Raw genomic sequence first — 9,708 nt, 5'->3', positions numbered from 1 at the left:
CGCACCTTATTACAAGCGTAGTATTTTGCTCATCTATGGAGTTATTAGTTTCGGTAGTAAATGACTTACACGTGACTTAAGAAACAGGAAAGACAGGTATAACTGACGTGTCCCTAATGAAAAACAACGTGGCAATTTTAAGCTGTATTGCTAGTTTATTTATATGATTTTTAACCGAATGATTCGGAACGAAACAGCTCTGTACGTTAGTCAGTGCCGTTGTTGCTCTTAATACACGTATAAAAGATTAAGTTTTTAATCGGAATTATATTCGTCGGTTACTCGTGAAGGTACAATAGTATTTGATACACGTTAATAAGGTTATATCGATGATGACCACGTCAATGTTGATAACACTGATGTAATATAAATAATTCATTTTATCAACGAACAAGTGGTTCTTCCGTTTAAAAATGATCACTTATTATTTGAGAAAAGACGCTGCGTTAAGATACTTTGGAATATTGCACCGATAATTCCAGTGTAACCCATGAGATGTTCAATAGTGTGGTCAAAAGTAAGCGATAATAATTTGGAAGTTATCACTTACGTAAAAGGAACACCTGTTTCGTCGGAAGTCGTTTTATAAGGTGCATGATATTGTCGCTGACTACCTTTGTTGTTCCTCATGGGTACCAGACGGAAAATGAAAAAGGACGGCAGCGTAGAGGATGGGATTCGCGAATCGAATCACGTACAGGAGCATTCGGATTTACGAGGTGACGAAAAAAATATAGCAATTCTTTTATTTTTATATCTGTTGCAAGGAATACCATTGGGTTTATGCAGCTCTATTCCTATGTTACTTCAGAACCGGGACGTTTCGTATCGTCAACAGGTAATTCCCGAAATTTGCGTTAAGATCGATCAAAGTGAGAAAAATAATTGATTATTATACGAATATTATTTTACTCCTAGGCTGAGTTCAGTTTTGTTCAATGGCCCTTTTCATTGAAACTCTTTTGGGCACCCATAGTAGATTCTGTATTTTCTCAAACATTTGGGAGAAGGAAAACATGGTTGATTCCTACTCAATATTTAATGGGATTTTTCATGTTGCTTCTATCTGGCCACATAAACCGGTGGTTAGGTGATGACACAGCAAAGCCCAACATAGAAATGTTAACTGTAATATTCTTTACTCTAAATGTTCTTGCTGCCACTCAAGACATTGTAGTAGATGGGTGGGCATTGACAATGTTAAAAAGATGCAATGTGGGCTATGCATCAACCTGCAACAGTGTGGGACAAACAGCTGGTTATTTCATTGGTTATGTACTTTTCATGGCATTAGAGTCAGCAGAATTTTGTAATAGTTACTTGAGATACATTCCTTCCAGCAAGGGTATACTGACCCTACCTGGTAAGCAATCATGAATTACTGTGCATGTGAAAATATGATGTTTATAACTTGTATATCTTTCCTGCTATAGGATTTCTTTACTTCTGGGGTTGGATATTTATAATAACAACCACTTTTCTTGCAATATTCAAACATGAAGATTCAGGAAAGATGCACAAAGGTGGGGAATTAAATACAGACATCAAACATGCATACAGATTACTTTGGAATATTTTCAAATTACCAGCCATAAAAACCATCATTGTATTCCTGTTAACTGCTAAGGTCAGAAGATACATAGTAGAGAATTTATATCTCTAGGATCGTTAATAATATTGTATTATCACTGACTGCAGATAGGGTTTTCTGCTTGCGATGCTGTGACGGGTTTAAAGCTAGTAGAAGCTGGTATACCAAAAGAAAAATTCGCCCTTATGGCCGTGCCTATGATACCGTTACAGATATTATTACCGCTAGCAATTTCGAGGTATACGGTCGGTCCGAGACCGATGGACGTGTACATAATGGCTATGCCTTATAGGTAATGACAAAATTTACGAGTATCGTAAAATATGTTTCATTTTTACCACAGCATTTAACTGAAATTTGTAATTAATCGTATAGATTAGCTTTCGGGCTAGTAGCAGCGTTTTTAGTATGGGTGACGCCGTACGTTGTAAGCGGTGGACAAGTACCAGCTTACTATTTTGTAATATTAATAGTTTTATATTTGATACATCAGGTAAAGTATATCTCGATAATGTATCTCGATGTATCTCGAAACAGACAGATATTCATTCAAGTTATTTCCACTTACGCCAGGTTTTCACAAGTAGCATGTTCGTGGCATCTATGGCGTTTTTCGCGAAAATTAGTGATCCTGCGGTAGGTGGTACCTACATGACATTATTGAATACGTTATGTAATCTCGGAGGTAATTGGCCAGGAACTGCAGCGCTTTGGTTCGTTGATTCATTAACGTTCCGACAATGTAGCACCGATCCCTCCAATGACTGTAGTACAATTTCAAAAAGAGAGGTTGGTCGTAATATTAAATTATCTTAAATTACTGATTCGACCAGTAATCGTTTATTGAATTTTTCTCTGTTGCAGCTTTGCGCGAATACGCACAATGGTCTTTGTAATATGCAGCTCGATGGCTATTACATCGAGAGTGTCTTATGTTTGATCATAGGACTCCTATGGCTCAGATGGGGTCGACGAAAAATCGACTCCTTACAGAGGAGATCGATGTCTGCTTGGAAAGTTATACTTTCGAAACAGAACAGATAACAGTATTGAATCGATCTTACAACTTGTTGACACGGTACCTTTAATTATTAAAAAAAAAATGTACAAAATGATTGCGTGTAAAGCGACTGTGTGTTAGCTGTGTATGCTGTGGGTTTTTTTCGAATATCTACCCAAGTGTTCCAATTTTATTATCCGAACTTTTTTGGTTACTTTTTTTTAATTTTTGTTTTTCGTTTAAATTATTTTTTGTAACGCGAAAGATCGAAGTTGTACGAAGCACACATTCGATATCTAATCTTGTTATAAAAAAGAATTTGTATGATATCCTTTCAAGCATTAGCACAATAATAACGTTCAACGAGTACTGCGTCGATTATGATATTATTTTTACAAGAGAAGGAATTCATTTACGGCATGTCGTTTTTGTTACAGACCATTCCATTCCTTCTACATATTACTGTGCCGATATTGCCGAAAATGTAAAGAAATCTTTGTTGTTTTTTACATGATCTTTGAATCTTATCCTTCCATGAAGGTTGGTAACATTTAGTTACAATGTAATATACATGATATATTGCACAGATTTACCGTATATCTGCTATCGATTTTAAACAATTCAACGATGAAAGTTGCAATTGTTCCGCGGTCTTGTATGATAAAATGTACGAATACGGGATGTTAATAAAAGTTTTCAATACGAACAATCTTGTCTTACCTTTCTTGGATTTTTCCAACCTCTCTCTTTATACTTATCGCGTTATTAATCGTGAATTATGCGAACAGGAGTAACGGGAAGAGATGCTGTTCAGTGATCTTCGTATGGTTTCAAGAAAATCTTTTTATTTCGTATACTATCTCACCGCGAGAGGAATTAAAAGAAATTAAAACGGTATCTACCATATGCACTTAAACGATATCTACCAATTGCACTTAAATACATTTTAAAGAAAATAAATATTTACGGAACAAGATCCATTGTCGAGGAATCGTTTAAATGTGTTCATCCAGTGTTTTATCCACAGCAGCCTGGCCGTAAATCGACCTGATGATCTTCCTTGTAATTCATTGCTCTTTTCTTTAGGTGTTTCATTCCCAGATGTGATTCGTGATTCGTAATCGGTCTGCTTTCTACAGGTCGTGGCAAAATCTCGTCTGGGGTTATAAGACCCGTAGGTACACGAATAACGTGTCGTGTTTCCTACGATTTATATTTCAATTACGTTAATCTATGCTCGATTAAAACGTTATCTTTATTCACAGGAAATCTACTTGTTTATGAGAGAAATAAAATGCAGTATTTACAGTTTGCGAAGGTTCCGCGTCCATGATCGAATCAAAACGAGGTTCACCAATCAATGATAAACGATGTTGAATTTCACCGGGAGATTCGACGCTTCGTGCATAAACGAAGCTACAGATCGTTGAGATCAGAATTAGTTTCACCAACATGTTGCAATTCGTGTGTTCACTTTGATTCTAGAAATCTTTCTAAAGCTCTTGACTATCGAGTTCACTGTTTTATCTGGATTCGTAGCTCGATACCTGCTCGTAAATCTCTGTCGTTTTCTGTTATTAATGGCATTCAGGTTGAACTTTATTTGACTTTCGATACGTCAAATTTGACGTACTTTATAATCTTACGTTTCTAAACGATGTTGTCAAAGGTATGCCACTCAAAGAATAATCGTTAGTTAGGAATTTGCATGTTTTTAAAGTCTATGATTGCTAATAACACGAACTATTAATTAACGGTAGAAAAATCATAAGTCTTTTCTTTGTTAAATATTTGTGTATTAGAAGACATACAGTACCTACACCGACAAATAATTTTGGTACCATTTTTTTATACACAATTTCTTGCACTCGATAACCACGTATAGTGCTTGATTGCAGTTATTCGAATTTTAATTGCATGTAGATTTGCGCGTGAACGCTTGTGTGCGATCGCAGCGTGTATGCATTTATTTATTGCGGTAATTTTGTACGTATTTATATACTTGAAATTGTGCGCCAACAAATTTTAATTATATGTTGAAGGTAACGTATCGGTTTTGAACGTGTATACATACTCTCTAATTTATACAGGAGTAAACTTTGCACGATTTATCCAATTAATGTTACATTTTTTAATACCGAAAGAAACGTTTCAAATAACACCGTAAGACAATTATGAATATATTAAACAACATTCAAAAACAAGAAAATATCAGGTTACTATATATATACTGTTGCTCTGCGATAACTTTTTACATTAAACGATATGTATTTAAAACGTTTCTTTGCATCTGAAAAAAGTGTAAATTATTCGATTGATTATCGTTTCAAAGCGATAATCATTGGCGTTCAATCATACGTTCAACGTGGTTACGATGTTTAGCTATAATAAATGGTCATCTATATAACATCTACGGCACTTTGACGGTAGTAACCACCATTAATATATCAATATACGTATACTTTCTTATGTAACACCGATTATATTATTTTCTACGGTAACCGATCCTTGCTGGATCTGCTTAGCTGAAGAACTGAAGACAATATACATCCATATATAATATATATATATATCACACAGAAACGGTAATTTAAGGTACAACGCGATGTATTACTCAATATTTGTTTGGCGTCAAAAGTGGTTCTTTTGGTATGTTCAACGTAAGGAGATCGCGAATAAATTGGTGGATTAGGAACGGTTAATTCCAGAGATGATTTACGTTATAGAACAAGTTGATTTAATTGTACTTTGTGGTTCAAATTTTGTGTCTAAAGGCAGTTAAATAATAATTACAACGAATTTTCTCTAATCTTACAAGAGATTCGTTAAGGAAGAAATCATCCCAGAACACGTATCGATCATGATGATGCGTTTGGGCAATTCGTGTGCTTAGCAAATCCGTATATAGGTAATCTTAAACTTATCGTTAATATCCGCCGTATAATAGGCGAATCTATTGTCTTGCTTTTAGATTCGTATATCTTACTGTATAAATAATCTATCCGTTCCCAAGGCACCATGTTTCGATCCTCGCAGCAAAAGGTTTAAATTTTCTTCAAATAGACGATCAGTTTACATGCTCTTTTAAAAATCTGATCTTTTCCTTTCCGCTTTACACATCTTCGAATACATATGTTCCACTGTGCAATGTTTTCGAATTTGACAGATCAGATTTCAGACCGTATTTAAAGAGCAAATTGTTAATAAAGTAACGTTTTCCTTTATACGGAGAACTTACCCAAGTGTTACACTCACTTATTAATGAAACTTTGCCAGCTTGTAGAAAGTGAGTGTAACACTTGGGTAGTTCCCCTTGTCAATGTCAGTTGAATGCTGCTATTTTACACGCTACATACATATATCACCGGATGAACTTTGTATTTCACTCATTTATCTATGTATGTATATCAACACGTAAATTTATAATCAATGTACATTGGTAGGCATATCGAGAATCAATGTACATTTGTTAAAATACGAACAGAAAAAATGGCACACACCATCGACTTGTGCGTAGTAAAATATAAAGAAGACAGAGCATTTTCAAACTAAATCTTAACGTGTTGCAAACGTAACACGACGATCTATCGAAAACCTAATTAAGATAAATACTAAAACACAGTCTTGTCTATTCTGAAATCCCTTCGACGTTCACGAAAGGGAAGTATAGCTTGATTTATCCAACGTTTGTATGTATGTACAAAGAACTGTGAAAACGTTGATCGCGAGAAACTGATGGTCATAATATACAATAACTTTTCTTACCTTTCTACATCACACAATATACTTACATCCAGCGTCGATTGGCATATCTTGAAATACTTTCCGATGAACGCTACCTTTTTCTAATGTACAAAATCCTCTTCGTTCAAAATTGGGACTTTGTCGCTTTTCTGATTAACGCGCAATGTGGCGCCCCACTTGGCACCCCTTCCAGCTTCCGAGGTTGCCATTAAAATCGAATACGAATTTGGACTAGCGGCTTCTTTGCTGTAGTGAATCCCGTACAAGAAGTATATCAACATGCCTGCAATGAATGAGTTGACAAGAATGACGTTATCAGTCAAGATAATGGAAGAGAAAAGAATTATTAACGCATCGACTTACCAACGATCATCCATACAAGGAATCGTAACCAAGTTAAAAGCGACAAGTGGAACATCAGTCCAACGTTGAATAAAATACTTAAAGCTGGTACCAATGGTACCATAGGTACGCGAAATTTACCAGTGGGAGGATTCTGTTGATGCGCAGCGATGACGAGCAAACCTACGATCATCCTTGATTAATTTCTGAACCGTGTGGTGCATAGAACGGATAGGAAACACTCACTTCCTATCAATAACAGAACAACGTTTGCCATAACAAAGTAGTCCCACCATGCTGGGGCAAAGTACGTTTCAGATATTAATATCAACAGAGGACAAAGGGAAATGCATCCAACCGTGTAAATCATCACGGATCCTGCCACTGCGTTTCCTGGTTTGCAGTTACCTAAAAAGTTGGCCAACCAGGCGTATCGTGGTTTCAGTTTACCAACACCCGCGCTGATGTCCAATAACTGCGAAAAAAAAGATTACAATCGATCGTACAGCGATCGAAATTGAGCGAAGTAAAACACTAACCTCGGATTCCGCGGACGTGATACTATTACAATCGCTATTGGAATCGGCACCCTCCGTAGGTGGTGATGTCAAACTACTCGGTGTACCAGCGTTCGAAGACGCAACTGTGTTCTTCTCAGGACGATATCTCAAAATAATCACGCTTGCCGAGACAATGGTGTAGGCCAGGAAGGTACCGATCGACATGAATTCGACCAGATGTTGAAGGTCGAAGAGCAAAGCGATTAAGGCACTGACGGAACCGCTGATGGCCAAATTGAGAACCGGGACTTGCGTACGTTCGCTTACGTGGCCCAGAAAACCAAAGAGAAGACCATCGTTCGCCATCGCGTACATTGTTCGCGGCAAGGAGAACAGGGATCCGAAAAGAGTTGTCGTCATTCCGCACAAAGCCCCAACACTGCATGTAAACGATTATTGTATTAATAAAATTGTGCCTTATTTGAAATCGATGTTAAAGTTAATGCAACCTTATCACGTATTTGGCCCATGGTATTCCCCTCGAAGAAAACGCTTCCGGAAGTGCTGCCGCTGGATTGATGTTCCAAAATGGTACGACCAGAGTTAGAGCGGCGCCGACCATCACGTATCCGATGGTTACGATCGCCATGGATAAAAGAGTCGCTCGCGGTATACTGTGCCCTGGGTCGCGAGCTTCTTCGCCGGAAGTTGCGATCGAATCAAAGCCCACGAAAGCGTAGAAACACGTTGCAGCGCCTGTGTTCGATGCGATAATCGAGTCAGCGGCGGAAATAGTTTAATTGCGTAAATATTTCGAGTAAGAAACGTTACCTGCTAGCACACCCCCGAAACCAAACGGTAGGAAGCCTCCGTTCTGGCTGCTCCAGTTAGAAAGATCAGCGTAATAAACTCCCAAACCGATCACCAGCGCCATTACAGCGAGATTTACGATAGTGAGTAAAGAATTAACTGTCGCTGAACATTTCACCCCTAATGCCAGTAACATCGCGTAAGCAAGACACAATCCTGCGGCAAGTAAATCGGGAATGTTTCCGAACGGTTCTCCCATGGTATACCCGTGCATTATGTGACGGGTGTAATTGTTAATAGATCCTCCCGCCAAAGAATCAACGTATCCGCTCCAAGCTCTGGCCACCGATGCGGCTCCTGTTTAAAAGTAACAGTTCTACGAAGCTTGTAAGGTGGTACGAATACCGAGACGAGAGAAACATTTGTACCTATCATGTGCTCCAATATGATGTTCCATCCGATAACGAAAGCCCAAAATTCACCGACAGAAATGTACGTGTAAACGTAAGCGCTACCAGCTTTTGGAATTCGCGCTCCGAATTCCGCATAGCACAATGCCGCCAACAAGGAAGCTAAACCGGCGAGTAGGAAGCTTAAAATAACACCTGGACCAGCCGTGTTGTGGGCTACCGTTCCTGTCAGAACGTAGATTCCAGCGCCAACCATATGACCCACACCTACGAGATAAACATAAGTTTGGCATTAACGAGGAAGCAAATGCATCGCGACAGCTTTACATTTACTGCCGACATTCCATGTATGTATATGTCTCCCAGAATCAGAATGTTATTTTGCAAGAGTGCAATTAACATTTTTCCGGTTTGAGAACTGCTTTATCGCGTTCGGGCGCGATATCGCGAGTGGTAGCCGTACGCGTCCTTACGATTAAAATAGCATAAAACAACAAACTTACCGAGCAACGTAATATCGAAGGTGGAAAGGCATCGTTTCATGGGTGTCTCGAGCAAATCACCTTGAAGTTTTTTCGTACGATTCATTTTACTACACAAGCCAGACACGACGTGTCCCAGGATCATCCGGCGAACCGACGGCATTTTGATTTCTGAAAGATATTTCGATCAGAATTGTTTGCGATCAACCGTGTATCAACGATGATGCATCAAATCCCAGATATTTCACAAGTCTGATTATCTTCGTTTTCAGGACAACTGAAGAACACTCGGGAGCAAATATTTGCTCAACAGTCACGTTATGACTAAGTGCTGTTAAGTAAAAAGTTTGACAATTATTCGAGTACTTACGAGGGATTATTTCAGTTGAAATGCACTAATATTTGATACACAACTTGTTGTAAGAAAACGTGAACTGCGACAAACGAAATCACGACGGACGCTGAAATTGGAGAAGTCGCATGGCGCCTCCGTTAACACGCAGGCTCAGATATTCGATCGATTCAGCTGTGATAGGACTATTTATGTCACTCTCGACCACAAAACTATGAATGAAGATCCTCTCAATCGACATTGCTGCGATATTAAACACGTTTTAATAAAACGTGCCTTATCGTTCCACTGCATCCGCATTTCTAATCAACAAACGGAACATCAATTTTTTGCTCGCACTTCCAAGCTTTTAATTTATTTCTGAAACTTCGTGAATTTAGCTTTACGATTTCTAATAATTATCGATACTTTGCTTTAGCTTCTCTAATGAAACTAACTTTGGTCCATCATTGTCTAATAAGATTATTTGACAGGAGA

At 38.1% G+C, this 9,708-nt stretch overlaps 3 protein-coding genes across 4 annotated transcripts; 1 reads left to right on the top strand and 2 right to left on the bottom strand.

Annotated features, from left to right (window-relative positions):
• Positions 1-62: 62 nt before the first annotated feature.
• Positions 63-3,300, top strand: LOC114880350 (acetyl-coenzyme A transporter 1). 2 transcript variants are annotated; one of them, XM_029196274.2, is made up of 8 exons: positions 63-838; positions 919-1,363; positions 1,434-1,627; positions 1,699-1,883; positions 1,967-2,084; positions 2,165-2,380; positions 2,456-2,669; positions 3,029-3,300. In XM_029196274.2, the coding sequence occupies exons 1-7, from the start codon at positions 629-631 to the stop codon at positions 2,633-2,635; spliced, it is 1,548 nt and encodes a 515-aa protein (XP_029052107.1). In that variant the 5' UTR covers positions 63-628; the 3' UTR covers positions 2,636-2,669; positions 3,029-3,300. The 2 variants fall into 2 exon arrangements, with proteins under 2 accessions (XP_029052107.1, XP_029052106.1); XM_029196273.2 differs by having other exon boundaries at positions 2,456-3,300.
• Positions 3,301-3,419: 119 nt separating this feature from the next.
• Positions 3,420-4,150, bottom strand: LOC114880351. The gene is made up of 2 exons (XM_029196275.2): positions 3,899-4,150; positions 3,420-3,794 (listed from the first exon to the last, which is right to left on the bottom strand). The coding sequence occupies exons 1-2, from the start codon at positions 4,043-4,045 to the stop codon at positions 3,609-3,611; spliced, it is 333 nt and encodes a 110-aa protein (XP_029052108.1). The 5' UTR covers positions 4,046-4,150; the 3' UTR covers positions 3,420-3,608.
• Positions 4,151-4,271: 121 nt separating this feature from the next.
• Positions 4,272-9,691, bottom strand: LOC114880349 (cationic amino acid transporter 4). The gene is made up of 9 exons (XM_029196270.2): positions 9,250-9,691; positions 8,901-9,050; positions 8,416-8,664; positions 8,009-8,344; positions 7,687-7,933; positions 7,217-7,616; positions 6,924-7,152; positions 6,699-6,860; positions 4,272-6,618 (listed from the first exon to the last, which is right to left on the bottom strand). The coding sequence occupies exons 2-9, from the start codon at positions 9,040-9,042 to the stop codon at positions 6,437-6,439; spliced, it is 1,947 nt and encodes a 648-aa protein (XP_029052103.1). The 5' UTR covers positions 9,043-9,050; positions 9,250-9,691; the 3' UTR covers positions 4,272-6,436.
• Between the last annotated feature and the right edge of the window lie 17 nt (positions 9,692-9,708).

This window comes from Osmia bicornis, chromosome 14 (assembly GCF_907164935.1).
Source record: "Osmia bicornis bicornis chromosome 14, iOsmBic2.1, whole genome shotgun sequence".
NCBI lineage: Eukaryota > Metazoa > Arthropoda > Insecta > Hymenoptera > Megachilidae > Osmia > Osmia bicornis.
The sequence above is the reverse complement of the archived record's forward strand: the minus strand, read 5'-3'. Positions and strand labels throughout refer to the sequence as shown.